Source organism: Oryctolagus cuniculus, chromosome 2, assembly GCF_964237555.1.
Source record: "Oryctolagus cuniculus chromosome 2, mOryCun1.1, whole genome shotgun sequence".
Lineage (NCBI taxonomy): Eukaryota > Metazoa > Chordata > Mammalia > Lagomorpha > Leporidae > Oryctolagus > Oryctolagus cuniculus.
In genome coordinates, this window is record NC_091433.1 from 129,765,248 (window position 1) to 129,784,777 (window position 19,530).

A 19,530-nucleotide genomic window follows, 5' to 3' on the forward strand; every position below is an offset into this window, starting at 1 on the left:
CAGATGACTATGACCTGTTGGAAAAAATGTCGAATTTCACTGGCAATCAAATACACGCAAATGAAACAGAGGTATAACCATTTGCTCTTAGGTAAGATATCTAACATGGTAATATTCATTACTGCTTATGGTGCACCAGGCTAGCTGTCACACTAACCCTATGAAATCATTTCCTATTACAGGACCATTTTAACAGATGTAGGAACTGAGGCTCAGTTATTTGCTCCAGTTTATACAGCTCCTAGGTGGGGGCAGCAGGGTTCAGTCCTGACTGTGTGCCTGTGCTATCAAGAGGAACTCCGACAATGGCTGCAGGAGGTGACCAACAGGGGTGGAGGGGTGTAGCTTGAAGAGCCCAACAACTGTGTCTGGAATGCCTGCTTGGAGGACAACCTGGCTTAGATGGTATTGCAGGGGAGAGAGATGAGAGGAAGCTGCCGGGGCCAGCTCTGCCTGCAAGAACTGTTCCTACTGGCTTAGAGGCCCAGGTCAGCAGTGAGGACAGCCAACCTGGGGGTGGGGGGAGCAGAGCAAGCTGGGACTCTCCGGATTCTCACGCAGGCTGTAGGAATTAGGGGTGGGAGGTCTCATCTTCGAGGAGGGAAGGACACCTGTAGGCGGCCAGGACCTGGTGTCTTTGGAGTGTCTGCTCTGTTTCCCACTGCAGCCGCTGGCAGCCCTGCCCTTTCCTTCTCCGGCTGAATAACTATTGGGAGAGCTCAGACTGGCTTCACTGGCCCCTGACAACCAGCACAGTCCTGAGCCAGCAGAAAGCTGCAGCTTGCCAAACTGCAGGGCCCAGGGCAGGAGGAAGAGCGAGAGGTGGAGGAGCCCCTCTGAGTTCCCCTTCACCCCTTCCTGGAGCCTTGCGGCCCCAAAGGGGTGGGGTGGGCATGGGAGCAGTCCCTTTGGAGAGTAGGCAAACAGGAAACAACCTCTGAAGGAGTGGCTCGTGTTGGCTGACGTTTGGTAAAAGTATCTTCATTTGCAAAGCCCTTGCGAGAATCCACTCTTTTTTTTTTTGTTTTTGAGGATTTATTTTATTTATTTGAAAGGTAGAGTTACAGAGAGACAGAGAGACAGAGAGAGAGGGAGAGAGAATCTTCCACCCTCTGGTTCATTCTCCAGATGGCCACAACAGCAGGGGATGGGCCGTGCTGAATCCAGGAGCCAGGAGCCGGGAGCTTTAACTGGGTCTCTCACATGGGTGCAAGAGGCCAAGGACTTGGGCCATCTCCTGCTGTTTTTCCCAGACCATCAGCAGGGAGCTGGATCAGAAGTGGAGTACCTGGGACTCAAACCAGTGCCCACACGGGATGCCAGCATCAAAATGGCAGCTTAATCCTGTCCACCACAACACCGGCCTCAGAACCTACTCTTAAAGTGGGGGCTTCATCCTGACTTCTTAGCCTCGAGTAAGTCTGTTAACCGTTTTGTATCTCAATTTCTTCATCTGTAAAATGGTATGAGCACTTCCTGTTAATCAACATTAAATGCAGGCAGTGCTTAGATGACCCACAAGTTAGTGTGGGCACAGGGAAGTCTGCAGTTTTCCAGTAGGAGGCGTGGGGGCGTGGGGGCTCACCTGAGCTCCCTCTGCTTCAGTCTCCTCATCACTGAAGTGGGAGGTAGCAACGGCACCTGCCTTTAGTGATGGTGAAAACATGGCTGTAAACGATAGATTCAGGACGCCAGATCCCCCGGGTTTAACTCTCACACTCAAAGCCACAGTGCATATAAAACAAGATAAATGCAAAGACTGGGAAGACATTCAATACATTTCTAACAGGGTTTATCTCTGAATGGTGGGATTTTGACTCATTTTTATTTTCTCCATGGCTTTCTAAATCACTTTTATCACCAGGGCAAAGGCTGCACTTTGTGATTGGATGCCTGGACATCATTTGTGGTGATTTCCGCTTCCTGAAAATCTCTGACGATGTTTTCTCATGTCAGCTCAGCAACTGTTGGGGGGCAGGAATCATCGTCCCCATTTTCCAATCGGGCTGTCTGCAAAGCCGGGGGCCGTCCACAGGGATGCGCAGGGAGTGGGTGTGTTTCTGTGGGTGCCCTCACACACAGCCTTGGAGAGTGGGAAGTCCAGGGCACTGTGGGGGGTCTCCCTAAGGAAAGAAGGCTGCTGCTATCCAGGTACCCTACAGAAGAGCTACAAACCTGAGGGCAGCTACCCTACCCGGGCAGGGAGGTGGCCATGAGGGCACCGACTCTCCGTCCAGTGCAGCAGGCAGGCCAGACAATGGCCAGGCCTGGTGAGCAGATACAGCTGCACAAGCATTTTACATGGCCATGCAGGGGTGGCCATCAGGGCACACGAGCGGCTTGAAGTACAGTCCCTGGACTGAATTTCAGGCTGGATGGAGAGGCTGGTCCTCGTGGTGAGCCTCTGACCTATTTGATCTTTTAAAGCCACGTACATTTGACTTAAAAATTATTTTAAAGGAACAGGCCCTGAAAATTAAAAAAAAAAAAAAAAAGTACAGGCTGTGGTGGCGGCGGAGGGGTCATCCATGTGGATTCAAAGGCCACCTCTGCCATTAGGGATCTTAGGCAAATTTCACCTAAACTGCAATTTTACCTCCTGGAAAACAAGAATAAAAACCACACTCGCGCCTTGGGGTTGCCCTGAGGATAATATGAGGTAATGTATATGAGGCACAGGGCCGTGCAGGGTGAAATTAGCATCTGTGATTATTAATGCTAATATCAGAATTATTAATAACAGCCGGCGTGCAGGGCCTCGGCATGCAGTGGGCGCTCCACTCAGGGTGGGGGCCATTATTTAAAACCCCCACCGAAGCCTGCAATTTCCCCCACCCCGTGACGCACGAGCTGCAGGCTCGGGGTGGACACTTAAATATTGATGCGGTCACTCATTTATTCATCACCCGGCTACTCGGCCTCGCCCTCTGGCGCCCCGGGCGGGGTCGGGGGCGGCAGCAGCTCACCCGCTTCCAGGTCGCGGATGCGGGGCCCTCACGAGGCGGGGCACGACCCGCTCCGACCTCACGCGGGCATTTGTCCTGGCAGGGGCGGGCGCTTTCCGGAGCGGGGGGCACCCAGCAGGAAGATTCGGGATTGGCCCGCAGGCCCAGAGCGCGGATTTCGGACCTGGCCGAGGGCGTGGCGCTCCCGCACAGCGAGGCGGGGTTGCGCGGGCGCCCCCCGTCCGGGGCGGGGCCGCGTGGGAGCCCCGCCCACCCCGCTGCAGAGGCCGCGCGCCGCCCCCTCGCTCTCTCCGCGGTGTGCGCCGGCCGGGGCGGAGCGGCGCTCCCGCGCCACTGCCGCACCGCCGCGCGGGTCGGGGCCGCGGGCCGCGGGGCGGGGCCGGGGCCGGGCGCTGACGTTGCGGCGCGGCCGGCGGCCGGCGGCCGGGGAGGCGGGGAGGCGGGGAGGCGGCGGCCCCTCGGCCCAGCCCAGCCCAGCCCGCAGCTGCGGTGGCCGGGTGTGCGGGCGGCGGCGTGCGAGCAGGCTCCCCGCCACCCTCTGCCGCTGCCAAGTTTGTCGCCGAGTCCCCGCGTCCGGCTCGCCAGCCCCGGCCATGGCCCTGGAGCGGGACGCCGAGCCGGCTGCGGGGCCCTCCCGCTGGCTCCCTACGCACGTCCAGGTGACGGTGCTGCGGGCCCGCGGGCTGCGGGGCAAGAGCTCGGGCGCCGGCAGCACCAGCGATGCGTACACCGTGATCCAGGTGGGCCGCGAGAAGTACAGCACGTCGGTGGTGGAGAAGACGCACGGCTGCCCCGAGTGGCGCGAGGAGTGCTCCTTCGAGCTGCCGCCCGGCGCCCTGGATGGCCTGCTGCGGGCGCAGGAGACGGACGCGGGGCCGGCGCCCTGGGCCGCCGGCTCCGCCGCCGCCTGCGAGCTGGTGCTCACCACCATGCACCGCTCGCTCATCGGCGTCGACAAGTTCCTGGGCCAGGCCACCGTGGCGCTGGACGAGGTCTTCGCTGCAGGCCGCGCCCAGCACACGCAGTGAGTGGGGTCGCGGGGGCGCGGAAACGGTTGAAAACCTAACCGGAGGGGCTGGTGAGGGGAGTCAGGACCCCGGACCCCTCCAGGGCGGTGAGCACTTGTCTCGTGCTCAAGGGCATACATAAACTGACAGGTCGCTTCTTGGCACGCTGAGGTCCCCTGCTAGCTCCCCAAACAGGTGCTGGGCGCCCGGTGGGCCCCAGGCGGCCTGGGGGGAGGTGTGAGTGTTGCGGAGGCAAGTTAGGGGTGGGATCCAGCAGAAGCCTGGGGCCCTGGAAACCTCTAGAAGAATGATCTTCGGGCCCCCAGGCCTGTCTCCCTTTCCTGGAAGCCGAAGGGGTGCCCAGCGAGGAGCAGGCCAGGTGTCAGCCGTGCAGACCTGGAGGTGGCCGAGGGCATATGCCTCTTGCCTGTTCTTGGATGCCCTCCGGCGTGCCCTGTCCCTCTGCATCCTGTGTCCCTGGTCTGAGGACAGCAGGTCTCCTGAGTAAAGAATGGAGACTTCAGTCAGCCGGCAGGGGCCTGCCCCATCCCAGGTGGGGACTGCTGGGTGGGTAACGCACAGCAGATCGGCTCCCAGCTACTTCCACCTAGAAGGGCCACTGGGTTTTCTTAATCATTTATTTTGGCAGCATTTCACCTTCCCTGGGCGAAGATCAAGGCTTCAGACCTGGAGCCCCATTTCCTGTTTTGGGCTCTGGAGGGATCTGGAAGCCAGCCCCAGGGCTGACAGCCTGCTGTGGATCACTCAAGGGATTAACTGGGGGGTGGGGGGTGGGGTACATAGGCGTGCCCTAGGTGGGGAGAGGTGCTGCAAAGGTCTGCCCCAGGGGGGCATGTGGATACTGGGTAAATCTGGGAAAGTTCCCTGGAGGAGAGGGATGAGCTGTAAGCCCTGTGCAGACCCAGGTGAAAGCAGGTTTTGGGTGGCAAAGGATCTGACCTTGACTGTTTTCAAAACCATGGGTGGGGAAGGGCCTTCCTGGCTGGGCTGTGGCCTGCCTTCTGCCCCCCTCCCCGCCTTCTGCCCTGCTTCCCTCATGACTTTCTCCTTGGTTGCTGGGTGTGGATCATGTGGTATAGCTTGGCCCTTGTTTTGTTTTTGCCTCCCCCTTCTGTCCTCTCCCTCCTTCCTGGCTCAGGGAGCCCAAGGGGATGGGTGTGGGGCAAATGCCTTCCCCTGATCTCTCCTGTTCCTCCCCTCCCCAGCCCGGTCCTCACCCCTCAGCTACTGTGACCACACCGGCAGATGGCGGATCTGGGTGGGGGGGGGGGGCCTGGGGGTGGACCTGGGAGAGACCTACAGGCAGGAGCTGCTTTGATTATTTTTTCCGAGTTCCTGCCCTTGCTTTCCTCTTGGCCTCTGGCTCTTCCTTCTCGGAGCTGGCCGAGCCTGCAAGTCCAGGTGGGCCTGTTTTCAGCCAAGAACAGTGTGTCTTGGAGAATTTGACTTGCCACCCCTTGGTCTGAATGGTAGCTATAGTTCGCTTTAGAGAAGTCATCTTTTCCACCGGGATCTGTTGGCGTGCACCTGTCTGGCTGCCTTGCCTCTGATGCATTGACCAGGGCTATTTATGGAACCTGGACAGGGCAGGAGTGGGGTGGGGCACATAGGATGGGCACAGGAAAGGTCTATGAAATTGGCTCACTGGAGCCAACAGCATGCCCATGGCAGGGTGAGGGTCGCCACCTCTGATGGCCACTCCTGGTGGTGGTTCCTGGAGTTTCCTGGCGTGGGCTGTGGCCTGCATGTTGCCCAGTAACAAGAGGGCAAGACAGAGAAGACCCTCTCTTTGTGTAATGATGGGAAGAACAATATCCACTCTCTTTTTAATTTTTTAAATGATTTATTTATTTACTTAAAAGAGTTACAGAGAGAGATCTTTGTCTGCTGGTTCACTCCCCAAATGGCTGCACCTGGGCCAGGCTGAAGTCAGGAGCCAGGAGCTTCTTCCAGGTCTCCCCACATGGGTGCAGGGGCCCAAGGACTTGGGCCATGCTCCCCTGCTTTCCCGGGTGCATCAACAGGGAACTGGATCAGATGCTGGCACTAACCTGCTTAACCCGCTGCGCCACAGCCTGCCCCAGTATCCACTTTTTAAGCCCAGGAGCCAGCTGTGGTGGCTTCTTGGAGGGCAGATGGTAGCCCCGTGTCTCCAGGATGGAACCCGACTGGAGAAGAGTAGGTCCATGGTCAAAAGGAGGGAACTGTGGATTTGCACCCAACAGATGCCAGTTCCAATTCTGCCACTTGGTGGCAAGTCACAGAAATTCCTGGGGCCTTGGTTTTCCCATTTGTGAAATGGGGATAATTTATGCCTTTGCAGTACTGATGTGAGGAATAAAATGGAAATTCAAGTTCAGCTCCTGGTGCAGTCCCTGGGCATGCTAGGTGGTCGGTGAGCAGCAGTGATGGTGGAGGGAGATTTTGGTCACAGTGTGTGCTAGTCCCTCTGTCCTTTGCTCTGAAAGAGCTCCCCATGAAAGGAGGGGAGACAGTCCAGACCTCAGAGCCTGGGGAAGCCTCAGGCTGTGGGTGGTAAGGTGCACCCCTAGTGTGAGGCGCCATTCCCTTTGCTGCCAGTGGGTCAGGAACTAGGGCTCGGGGCCGGCGCTTTGGCGCAGTGGGTTAAAGCCCTGGGCTGCAGTGCCAGCATCCCATATGGGTGTTGTTTATAGTCCTGGCTGCTCCTCTTCTGATCCAGCTCTCTGCTATGGCCTGGGAAAGCAGTAGAAGATGGCCCAAGTCCTTGGGCCCCTGCACCCACGTGGGAGACCCAGAAGAAGCTCCTGGCTTTGGATCGGCACAGCTCTAGCCATTGTGGCCATCTGGGGAGTGAACCAGTGGATGGAAGACCTCTCTCTCTGTCTCTACCTCTCTCCGTAATTCTGTCTTTCAAATAAATAAAATAAATCTTAAAAAAAAAAAGAACTAGGGTTGGCTTGGGAGTCTGCCCTGAAGCCGGGCTCAGATCAGTCTGCAGCTAGCCGGGCAGCCCTCCTCCCTGGCAGTCTTGCCTGGAGCTGCCCCTGCCCAGTGGGAAGGCAGGACAGCACCATGTTTAAAACCTGGAGGCTGGGGATTTGCTTGCAGTTCTGTGACGCCCTGGCAGGCAGGCAGGGTACGTGCCCCGTTTCCTCACTTGTACAGAGGTCAAGATGGTGGTCATGGAGTCGTGCAGACTGGATAGCACACGATCTGGACAAGCCTTTGTGTGGTGCCCGTGCGTGGACGCTTGTTCAGCCCTTCCATTGGGGTCACTCTGGAGCCCTACTCTCTGTGGTGCTGGGGACTGGGGTTCTAGGCGCCCGGGTAGCCCCCATCAGCCTTTGTCAGCAGGGTGCTCTTTGAGGTGAAGGATTTTGCTGGAAGCTTCCAAATAATTGAAGAAGAAATTCCCAGACACAGTTTGAGATAATGCACAGATTCTGACCTCTCCCCTCGATAAAGCCGCGTGTGGGACCTCACAGTTCCCCCGGGTTCTGGAAATCCTGGGAGCTGCTCCTCCGCCATCCCTTCTGCTCTGGCTTTGCCTCCGGCATCCTTCCCAGTGCTCCCTGCAGTGTTGTGTGCCTGCCTCCCAGGCTTCCCCGCCAGCAGTGGGTCCTTTGGACCTCTGTGGCCTTCCTGCTGTTGGTGTGGGTCCCACCCCCAGGGGAGTGGCCTTGGGCAGTCAAAAGAGGGGGCTGAGGAAGCAGCAAGGTTGAGTGGGAAGCTGGAAGCTGCCTGAGGTGGTGGTGGTTGGAGAGACTTGGTCTTTGCCCGCTGGCTGGGTGTGCCGGTGAGGAGGAGAGGGCTCAGGGGTACTCTGCCTCCCTCCCCTGTCCTGATGCAGAGTAAACCCGTCGCTGCTGTCAGGGCTGGAGTGTGCAGAATAGAACCTCTGGGCCCCTTGGGAAAGTCGAGGCTGTAGGTTCCATTTAGGCTGGGACTAGTTTGCCTTTTTCCATCACAAAACCTGAAACGTCGGGACCCAGGGAGAGGTTCTGGCAGGCCCTGCCCTGGCTATGGGTGGAGGCAGAGTGCTCAGAGAGGCCTGTGGTGGTGGAGGATGGGAGACTGAGGCCAGAGCCTGTGTCTGCCTGGGCGTAGTCTTCTGAGCACTGCCCCCCCCCCCCCCCACACACACACAGGGGGCGATGCAGCCCTTTTATTGACCTGAGGCTGGGATTGGCTGTGAGGGCTGCCGTCCATCCCTCAGCCCTCAGCCAGCACGTGACCCCACAGCCCTCCCCCACTTGCTCCCAGCTGTGACCTTGCTCTTCCTGAGACCTTGGGCAGGGTGCTGCCGGGCAGGGCGCGGTTGCACTCCGGAGGCAGGCAGTCATTAGGATGCCGGCTGCCTGGGTTATAGGCAGTTTCTCTTTGGAGTTGCTTGAGCTGCAGCGTCTGGGGGAGCGGGAAGGGGTAGGAAGTGTGCCTCCTCCGTCAGGCTGGGCGGCTCCTGCTCGCTGGCACAGCGGCTTCCCCTCCCTTCCTTCCGTGTCTGCCCCTGTCCTGGGCACTGGGTAGGAACCCGGAGATTACGAGGGGCCTGTGGTCAGCCTCATCTCAGCCCTGCTCTCCCCACCCTGGGAGCAGCTGGGGCCAAGCCCAGCTCAGCAGAGCCAGAATCCTGGCCGCCCTCTGCGGGCACGCGTTCCTGCTTCCACTCTGGTGCCTTGACGCCCTTGCCAGATGTTTCCCCTGTCCCCGGGACAGATTATTAACCACCACAGGAGCCCTTGTTGGTCTGTGGAAATCAGCTAGCTTTACCCCACCCCCACCCCCCGCAAATGTGTAGCAGAGAAGCAGCTTTGTCCTTCCCCTTGGCCAAGTCCACACTTGGGTCCTCTGCACCTGGCAGTCTTAGCTGGCCTGATCTCTTTAGCTAATTTCCTCCTGCAGGAAGGCTAGTGGCTGGGCAGGAGAAGGAGGCTTTGGTGGGGGCGGGGAGGGCTGGGCCCAGGCCCCTCCCCAGCCCCAGTAAGCAATCAGTGAGTCTCAGGTCAGAGCTGGAAGACAGCTTAGCCGCCTGGAACCTGAGGCTCGAGGATGGACCGGAGCCTGCTCTCAGCTGTGGAGCAGTTGGTGGTGGGCTGGCCCTGGCTGGTTTCTGTCAAACCCCAGCCGCCTACAGAGCTGCGTTCACCCCGAGGTGTCTGAGGCAGGCTGCTGGGAGAGGGATGAGACCCTGGCACCCTGGGTAGAGGCCAGGACCGGAGGGGAGGACATGGTGGGAGACGTGCTGGTACTCAGTACTGTGTCCTGGGGCCTAGACAGGGAGCCCCGGTGATGGCCAGAGCAGGCAGCCAGTGGAGTGGGCTATCATGTGGACCTGCCCGGTTGGCCACTGGCCTGCCTGTCTGCCACGCCACCCTCGTATGAATCCCCATGCCTGGAGCGTGGATTGTTACTGTGGCTGTGTTGATCTACTGTGTCACTTTAAGCCCTTTCTAGGGCTGGCCCTGCCCAGAGGGCTTCCATGAGCTCACAGCAGGCCTGCTTCTGTGTGCGACAGCTGAACAGACGCTGGCACAGGGAGGTGAAGTGACTTTCCCAAAGGCGCACGCACACGCAGAGTCAAGACCTGAGCCCGGCACTCCTGACTGCAGGGCCTGTTCTCTCTCGCTCTCTCTTTTTTCTCTCTCTGTCTCTTTTTCTTCCCCCCAAAATGTTCCACGTTTTATTACTGACCCAACCCACTAGTCCCACCCCTAATTACACATGTCCAGACAATGGTGACACCTTGCCCTTGGTAATGGTTGGGGTGATGGTGACTTTGATGCATCTGTGTCATCTGAAGTGTGGTCTTTCATGGACATCGCTTGATTCTTCTCCACTGTTTCCTGTTGGGGCGCACCTGATACTATTACCAGTGACTCTCTTCGATTATGAAGGTGTTGTGAGAAGACATGGCGAGGAGGCGTCAGGTACACCCACTGCAACAGTAGAGAAAAGGAGGAAACCAGAGCTTGTTCTCCCTCTTTTTATTTATTTATTTATTTGAAAGGTAGAAGTAGAGAGAGGAGAGACAGAGACAGAGACACAGAGAGAGAGAGAATCTTCCATTTGCTGGCTCATTTCCAAATGTCTGCAACAGCTAGGGCTGGGCCAGACCAAAGCTGGGAGTGTCATCCCGTCTCCTATGTGGGTGCAGGGGCTCAAGCACTTGGGCCATCTTCCGCTGCTTTCCCAGGCCATCAGCAGGAAGCTGTGTTGGTAGAGGAGCATGGGGACTCAACCCAGCACCCATTAGGGATGTTGGCGCTGCAGGCAGCTTTATGCAGTGTGCTACAGTGCTGGCCCAGGCCTGTTCTCTTGACCATTGCGCCGCATTGCTTGTCTCTGTCTGCCCCAGGTTTCCCCCGCTTCTGCTCTGCACAGGGCCAGGTGTTCAGCAGCCACCCTGTGCAGGCTTCCTCTGTCCTGCGAGGTGCAGATCTGGGCTTGGGCGTGGGCCTCTGGAAACGAGACCTGCTTCTCCTTGGCTAGCTCTTGGTATGTGGGAGCGAGCACGTGTTCTCTAGCCTGGCAGTGTCTGTCCCAGGGGCAGGAATGTTGCCTGGCACTTGGGGAAGGAGAACATCAGAGCCAGCAGGTGCCTCTCAGGAGCGGGGTGAGGCCTGCAGAGCTCTGCCTTGGCCTGGGCACTCCCTGCCCCAGGGCTTGGGAGCGTCTGCCGAGTAAGCCTTGCTGGCCTTTCCCAGAACCTCATGTGGCTGTTTACCGCCGTGGGACATTCCAGGCCACCCAGTTCCTCCTGCAGCTGGGCAGCCATCTGCTGCTTGTCCTCTGTGCTCATCATCCAGGAAGCTGCGGTAGCCATTGTGCCTAGATCAGTGCTGGGCAGGAAGCAAGGGAAAGAAAACAGCCCTTCCCTTAACAGGGCGGAGCATGCTGGGGACCGCACTCACACAGGAAGGAGAATCACTCTATGAAGCCGCCTGGGAAAACTGACCTGGGTTGGTGTGACCAGGGTGGGCATTTGGGGCGAGGCAGGGCAAGTCAGAGGCTAGGAGAGGGACACTTGAGGGTGGTGGGGCCAGGCCTGTCAGCAGGACGGTGAGGAAGCTCACACGGGCCTGAGTTGTGAAGGTGCGGAAGGTGCATGCTCGCCCCGACCACGAGTGGCCCAGCTTCTGTTCTGAGGCCACCAGCTTTTTCAGCTCTTGTGTGACCTCCCTAAGATATTTTGCACATTAACGAGCAAGTGCCTTATATATTTTCTTCTCCACTCCCTTAAAAATTGTTTTTAAATTTATTTGTTTTATTTGTAAGGTAGAGAGGCCAAGGGAGAGAGAGAGAAAGTTAGACAGAGATTTTCCCATCTGCTGGTTCATTCCTCAACTGCCTGTGTCAGCTAGGCCTGGGCCAGGCCCAAGTTAGGAGCCCAGAACTCAATCCAGGTCTCTCATGTGGGAGACAAGGACCCAAGTACTTGGGCCATCGCCTGCTGCTTCCCAGGGTGTGCATAGCAGGCAGCTAGTGCTAGGATCAGGAGCAGAGCCTGGACTGGAATGGAGCCGGGACTCTTTCAGGCCCCTCCCTGTAGGGTGCTGGAGTCCTGGCCTAGTGCCCGCCCCTCCTTGCTGTCTGCTCCCATGCAGCATTCTCAGCACCCAGTTCTGTTTCTTCCATGGCCCTGCCTTTCCCACACAGGGATGTTTGCTGTTTGTCTGCCCCTGGCAGCTACTGGGGCTCCTGTGTGAGGGGGATATGGGGTGAAGAGCACACTGGGGAGGGGATGGGTTGAGTAGAACTCCTTGTTCATTCTCCTGGCGCCACGGATGCCCTGGGAGAGGTCATCGCGCGGGGCTGATGGCGGCCTGTGAAAGGCCTCTGGTTGACAGTAAGCCCAGGTAGCCGTGTGTGGTTTGGCCTACTTTTCTCAGTGTGTTCCCAGCATCGCCTCATTTCCTTCTTCCCCGAGGGTGGCAGGGTGACCCTCATTTTTGCAGACTTGGAGGCTGGGGTCTCAGGAGGCGGAATGACCTGTCCCAGGTTGTGGAGCTCGTGAGTGGCAGCTGGCCCTCTGACCGCCAGGCCCAGTGCCTCTTCCCCTGCATGGTGCTGTTTGTCCTGAATGATTTTTGACCTTGCCTGCTCTCTGCGCGTTTCTATAGCTGTCCTCATGCCAGGCAAACATGGGTCCCAGGCCCCTCCTGAGACAGGGTGACAGTGACAGAGCTTTGCAGCCTGCAGGAGTAGCATGAGGAGTAGACAGAAGTGTTTGTGCCCAGGAGCGAGGGTTGCCAGGGGAGGGCCTGGTTGGTGTCTCAGGGGAGCTGAGCCCTCGGAGCTGTGCCCACAGAGGCAGGGGCACCTCATGAGTGACAGCCCGTGCCAGGCCTGGTGCCGTGCCAGAGGAGGTGATAAGAACCACCTTCTGTCTGGCCTGCTAAGAAACCGAGTCCCGGCTGCGATTGGGTCTGGCGTGCCTTTCACTATGGATAGCACATCAAAGGCTGGGTTGGCTTGTGGGTGTTGCCAGACAGAAGGATTGGCCTGAGGCCCACACACCTCCTCTGCTGGCGTGCAAGACGCTGCCTGGGCGGGCCATTTGGAGCTGAGAGAGGCGGTCTTCTGGATGGAAGAGACTGTATGTGTGTGTGTAGGGGTGTTGGGGGAGGGATTTCCCGGTTGTCTCCCCAAACCCTGAGTGCAGCCGTCCCTCCTGGGTCCAGGACCCCGTGGGTAGCCATTCTGTAGATGCTCAGGTCCCTTATGTAGAATGGTGAGGTGTCTGTGTAAAGCCCATTGTACATGCTCGCGTCGACTTTAAATTGTCTCTAGATTACTCATAGTATCTAATGTGATGTCAGTGCTGTGTCTGTGGTTGTTAAACTGTGTCATTCAGGGAATCATGACAAGAAAAAGCCGCACATGATGCGTGCAGGCACCAGACTTTTTAAAATTTTTTTTAAATTTTTTTTTATTTGAAAGGCAGAGATACAGAGAGAAGGAGAGCGAAAGATACCCTTCCTTCCGCTGGTACACTCCCCAAATAGCCACAACAGCTGGTGCTGGACCAGGCCGAAGTGAGGAGCCAGGAGCTTCTTCTGGGTGTCCCACTTAGGCGCAGGGGTCCGAGCACTTGGGCCATCCTCTGCTGCTTTCCCAGGCATATTAGCAGGGAGCTGGATTGGAAGTGTAGCAGCCGGGACTCGAACCGATCCCCGTATGGGATGCCGGTATAGACTTTCTGAGTGTCTCGCGGTCTGGATGTAGAGGGCCGACTGTATGAGCATTGTAGCTGGCACTTTTCTCTGTCTTTCATTGGCGCATTTGATCCTTTTACCAAGCTGCCGTGACTCATTTAAGCCACTTGGTGACTCAGAGCCAGGACCAGAACCAGGCCTGCTGTCTTCAGGCTGCTGGGAGTTTCCCACAATGGCCTTACAATAGGTTTCTTTTCCGACTTATTTTTGAGACTAAAACCAAGCCCTCCTGATTCCTTCTCATTTACCTGACAGGTGTTAGAAAGTGCCCTGTGTTTCAGGCCTTGCCCAGGTGTGAGCCACAGTCCTCACTGTCAACAGCTGTGAGAGCACAGGGTGGCATGGCTCTGGCCCTACCTCCCCATGGCTCCTCTCCTAGCTTGACTCATTCGCTCCTTCTTTCCTCCCTTCCCTCTCTCCCCACCTTCTTAGAAACCAGAGTGCCAGTTTATGATGAAAAATAACTATCAGGCCGTAAGGAGTTGCTTGGGTCAGCCTGGCCAAGGGACCTTCCCTGCTCTACACCTCTCTTCCTACAGCGAAGTGTCCACCAGGCCTGGTCTTTCACTTGAATTCTGCAGTGCACTTTGGGGCCCAGAACTAAGTTGCAGCTCCTCAGTGTGATGTTGGAGGCCGTCTCCTCTCTCTGCCAGTCTTTGCACGTCTAACCCATGTACTGTGTCCCTTGCTCTGGGTGTGTCTCCCTGTGCCCCCTTCCCCCCTTCCCCCCACTGTGCAATGCCTCCTAGATGCATGATCCTTTTGTGGTGAGAAGGATAAGCAAATGCTTGGGATGTCCACATCCCATGTTGGAACGCCTTGTTCGAGTCTTGGCTACTCTGTGCTTTCTGCTAACGCACCTGGGAGGCAGCAGAAGATGGCCCAAGTCCTTAGGTACCTGCCACCCATGTGGGAGATCTGAATGGAGTTCCTGGCTCTGGTTTTGGCTTGGCTCAGCCCTGTCTTTGCTGGCATTTGGAGAGTGAACCAGCAGATTGAAAGGTAGAAGGGGGCTGGGGAGAGAGAGAGAGAGAATGAGGGATAATCCATTTGCTGGTTCACTCCCCAAGTGTCTGCAATAGCCAGTATTGGGCCAGGCTGAAACCAGGAGTCTGAAGCTCCAGCCAGGTCTCCTACTGGCTGGCAGGGACTCAAGTACTTGAGCCTTCTCCTGCCGCCTCCCAGGATGCACATTAATAAGATGGACAGGGACTGAGGCACTCAGATACGGGATGCAGCTGAGGCTTAACCCACTTAATGCCACAATGCCCACCCCAGTAAATCTTTTTAAAAAAGCCTCTAATATGTAACCCCCTCCAAAAATCATCTCATCATTCCCCTTTAACCTGTGCATGCGTTTGTGTGTTTTTGTGGTGTTGATCACCTTCTCCCTTTATTTACCTGGCTGTCTTGTTTCTCTCCCAAGATATAAGAACACCCGCTTTCTTGTTCCTGCAAATACCTGAGGAACACGTGAGCAGGGACCTGGCTGGCTGAGGCCTGTGCTGATTGGATGGGATTTCGCTGGCATGTTCCCCATGCCTCTAAGAGTGGGTGAAAGGTGCTGGCATTGGGGGTGTCAGGCTGGGCTGCAGGATTCCACAGGCCAGCCCCTGTGCTGGGGTGCTGAGCTGAGTTCACATGTGAGCACGAGGCCCAGGGACTAGGATGGGATGAGGAGTGGGGGCTCAGTCCTAGGAGCAGGGCCCCAGGACCATGTGCTAACCTGACGCTAAGCCCTGACCTCCACAGGGCTGTGTGTGAACCCATGGTTAGTCCTGAGTGGGGCCAGGAGAGCAGGAGTAAGCCGCCCTGGACCGGCCGGACACTCTGCGGAGCAACAGAGATTCTGGGTCCTCTGTTTCCAGTCTGGTGATGACTTTGAAATGAAAACTCACACTGCCTCGTGATAGCATTTGTGACAAGAATCACTGAAGGTTGCGAGCCTTTTGAGAGCAAATGATTTCACCTGCACAGTGTCCCTCGAAGTGGCCGCGCTCTGGCCTGGTGTGGAGCTCTGCGGCAGGCCATGTCGGGCAGATGTTTCGGTGTCTTCCCCAACCTTTGCTCTGAGTCCCACGTCTTCTCTGCCCTGGAGCCCTGTGGGCTCCTGTTTCTGCTGACTCTCCAGGGAGGCCAGGAGGGGAGATGGAGGCCAGGAAAAGGAGAACTGAACCTGTACTTCTTCTTCACGTTGGCAGCATACTTTCCCTTCCAGGAGATTCCGCCAGCCGGTACACAGGGGCAGCCTAGTTGCCTTGGCTAAGGGTGTCCTGAGTCCTGTGCCTCAGGGATGAGGCTGCAGAGCTGGGACTGGCTGCCTCGTGGATGAGGCTTGGGTGAAGACCAGCCCAGGGGAGTAGGAGATGGTGGTGTGGGGGGCCTGATCCAAACAGGCTCCCTGCATAGCCTGCACCCCCGCTCGCAGGCGCACGGGGCGTTTGTGTTTCTCTGGTCACCTTGGTCAGCAGGCCGAGTGTTGAGGGGCAGCCAGAGCACCGTGGCATGACGCTGCTTCCCGCTGCCCTTCAGAACCTACTTGTCCCTGGGTGCTCCACAGTGGGTGGGGAAGTGAGGACCTGGCCTCCTCTCCACCCTGGAGTCCCTCCCCTTTTCCCACAGACCTCTTTGGTGCCTGGTTATGCCTAGGGAGCCCCCTCTCAGAATGAGGTTCTTAACGCTTCCAGGATTACAGAGTACAGCAGTGGTCTTGAAGCGTGTTTCAATGTCTGCTGAGCCAGTTAAGAAATGGCCAGAGCCTTACAAAGGCACTTTTCAAAAGAGGAAATCCACATGGCCAACAGACGCGTGAAAAGATGCTCAGGATCACTAGCCATCAGGGAAATGCAAATCCAAACCACAATGAGGTTTCACCTCACCCCGGTTAGAATGGCCTTCATACAGAAATCAACAAACAGCAAATGCTGGCAAGGATGTGGGGAAAAAGGTACCCTAATCCACTGTTGGTGGGAACGTAAATTGGTAAAGCCATTATGCAAGACAGTATGGAGATACCTCAGAAATTTGAATATAGACCTGCCATATGACCCAGCCATCCCACTCCTGGGAATTTACCCAAGGGAATGAAATTAGCACAGGAAAGAGTTATCTGTACTCTCATGTTTATTTTAGTTCAATTCACTATAACTAAGATATGAATCAACCCAAATGTCTTTCAACCCCAAATGCCCATCAACTGAAGCCTGGATAAAGAAATTTGGGGGGGAGGGGCGGCGTTGTGGCGTAGTGGGTAAAGCTGCCACCTGCAGTACTTGCATCCCATATGGGTGCCATTTGAGTCCCGGCTGCTCCACTTCTGATCCAGCTCTCTGCTGTGGCCTGGGAAGGCAGTGGAAGATGGCCCAGGTCCTTGGGCTCCTGCACTCACATGGGAGACCCAGGGCAGGGGGTGGTTCCTGGCTCCTGGCTCCTGGTTTCGGATCGGTGTGGCTCCGGCTGTTGCAGCCGGTTGGGGAGTGAGCCGGCAGATGGAGGACCTCTCTCTCTCTCTGCCTCTCCTCTCTCTGTGTAGCTCTGACTTTCAAATAAATAATAAATAGATCTTTAAAAAAAAAGAAATTATGGGATATGTAAACCATGGAATACTACACAGCAGTAAAAAAGAAATCCTGTAGTTTGCAACAAAATGGATGAAACTAGAAAACATTATACTTAGTGATACAAGCCAGTCCCCAAAGGACAAATACCATTCCCTGATCTGTGATAACTAATAGAGCACCTAAAAGGTACTTTATAGAAATGAAATTGACACTTTGAGATGCAATGACTTTGAACAACCCTTGTCTTAACTGTTGAGGAATAGGTCCCCCTCCCCTCCCATACTATTTGTTGAACTCTTTACTTACTATAGTTAATCATATGTATATAAAGTGAATTGGAAATAGATATTAGTGAAAACTAAGAAAGGGAATAGGAGAGAGAGGAGGAAGAGAGGTGGGAGTGTGGGTGGTATGGTGGAAAGAATCACTGCGTTCCTAAAGTTGTATTTATGAAAAGCATGAAGTTTGTATTCCTGAAAAAAAAGGTTTTTTGGGGAAAAAAAAGTGGTATATCCCATTGAAAAAATGTCTGCTGAAGACATGTGCTCCCGTAGTCCTGTGTTGCATACTGTGACCTGGTGGTGATCTGACGACTTTACGGTTCAGGACAGTGGTGAGGAGAACACATTCTCTGGCTTCTGCAGCAGCCACAGTGCGGCCTGGAGCTCCCTGCTTTCTCCGGGCGACAGGCTGGCTGGCACTGCGGCTACACCGTGATGGTTCCACGCCACATTTCAGTGACTGATCAGGGGAGATAAGGAGTTTGGATTCCTTGTCTAGGCAGAGACGTGGTAGGGGGCCTCTCGAGCCTGGGGGTGTGTTGTGCGTGACACAGGGTGATGTCAGGGCGCAGGGTTCTCTTGCTCCTGTAGGAGAAGTGACCTCAGCATGGGGCCCGGTCTGTTACCCCACCTCACAGAGAGCGAGGAAACTGAGGCACACAGAGGTCAGGTAGCCTGCCCAGCGTCACACAGCCGGTGGGGGCTGGGGCTGGGGCAGGGGCTTCAACCCCAGCAGCCCTGCTCCCCTCATCCACACCTCCAACTGCTTTCAGGGCCAACCTCCCACCCTGCCCTCAGCTGGGGTTGTGAGGAGGGCAAAGGGAGGTGTCAGTCAGGTGCTCGGGGAGCAGGGAGTGGCTGCCCCGGGGATGGTGGTAAGGTGGTGGGCGGGCATGGGCGGGGTCAGCACTCACCTCCTCTCCTGAGGCCCAGGGACACTCATGACGTTCTCAGCTCAGAGGTGGGGGCTGACGGGAAGTCTCACACTTTCAGAAGGCTCCCTCTTTAGGGTTCCCCCTTTGAGCCTGGCCCTTGGGCTCCCGTCCTCTGCAGGCCCCTTTCTAGGGACAGGGAGGACCCTCTCTGCAGGAGCCCATGCGATGGCACTGGTGGAAACACCAGAGAACTGCTGTGAGCGGGGCCCGGCCTGTTCCTACGCTGAGCTCATAGAGGAGCGCGCTGGGCCATGGGATGCACATTTGAGCGTCCGCTGAGGCGTGCCGGGCACGTGGAGATGAGCAGAGTGTGCTCTCGCCTGTCAGGCTGGGAGACAGATGCCAAACAAGGCCCGTGTGTCCATCCACTGCTGTGCCGTGTGAGCTGCGTGCAGGCTCGCACTGTCAGCCGGTGGTGAGGAGGATACAGTGCAATGGGGCAAAAGGCGGTGGTAGCTGTCGGGGTACTCTGGAGGATGGACGAGGTTGGGCTGAGCAGAGGCCTGACTGCAGTGAGCAGTGATTGGAAGATGCTGTCCTCAGTGTCAGGTGGATGGAGCAGCAGGTATGGTGCCCTTGAGGTGGGGACACCCCTCCCGGGCTCAGGGACACCGAGAGCACCAGAGTGGCCCGTGAGGTGCAGAGACCCAGGGGAAGCCAGGAGCCGATGTGAGGTGCTCGCTGGAAGGAGCGGGGCCGCAGGACATCGCAGTGCCCAGCAGGGCGGAGTCCATGGTCTGGGCTGCAGGAGAGAGGAGTTGAATCCTGGAGATCATTTGCAGGCAGAGCTAACAGAGCTCAAAGTTTAGATCTAGGGTGCAAGGGGGCAGGGAAAGAGACAAAGCAGGTTCCTGGGCTTGAGGTCTGGAATGAAGGGTGGGCAGGGGCCCAGAGAGGGGTCTGAGTTTATCACTGTTAAGACACAGAGTTGCGGGGAGAGGCAGGTGTGTGCTGGCTGCAGCTGCTCACAGCCCTCAGCTCCCTGGTTCTGCCGAGAATCCCCCAGCACCTGCAGGGGCGTGTTGGATGGCAGCCCCAGGTTGGCTCTCCCCGGAGGCTGGGGCTTCCCTGGTTATACTGCGTCAGCTGTTCTTCCACTTGTGTTCCCGAGAGACAGGCAGAGAGCTGGGTGTGAGTGCCCGGAGCCCAGACAGGCAGCGTGAACATCTAGATCCTCATCTTAGTGACAAATGAGCAACCTTGTCACCTCCCACTGCTCCCATCCCGTCTTTGTCCTCTGCACCTGGGGAGGTTGGGGGAGGAGGCTGAGGCCGAGTCCCAAGTCCATGCTGGGCCTGCTGAACTTTGTCAGGCAGAGAAGCCTGGGGGAGGTACTTCAGCCGAGCAGGGGCCCCTGTTAGAGCCAATTACTGCCCACCCAGGAATGCAGCTCTGTGGTGGCTATCAGGGGAGGCCGGGCTGCTCTCAAAGACTTGAGGGATAGGACAAAACCCTGAGGTTCCCTCAGTGCCCCGTGGGCAATGTGTTCCTGTGTTGTGTCAACCTTTAGAAAGGGGGGCTTGGTCTCCAAACCCCCCCCCCCCCGCCTCGTCAGGGCTCTGA

At 56.9% G+C, this 19,530-nt stretch overlaps 1 protein-coding gene across 3 annotated transcripts in view; it reads left to right on the forward strand.

The window, feature by feature from the left end:
- The first annotated feature begins 3,257 nt into the window (after nt 1-3,257).
- RAB11FIP5 (RAB11 family interacting protein 5) overlaps nt 3,258-19,530 on the forward strand; it is a 36,334-nt gene continuing 20,061 nt past the window's right edge. Inside the window, exon 1 of one of the 3 annotated variants that reach the window (XM_002709753.5) lies at nt 3,258-3,990. In XM_002709753.5, coding sequence (XP_002709799.1) covers nt 3,560-3,990 — 431 coding nt within the window. In that variant the 5' untranslated portion in view covers nt 3,258-3,559. The remainder of the gene's footprint in view (nt 3,991-19,530) is intronic. The other 2 variants (XM_017340671.3, XM_017340672.3) reach the window with 2 other exon arrangements.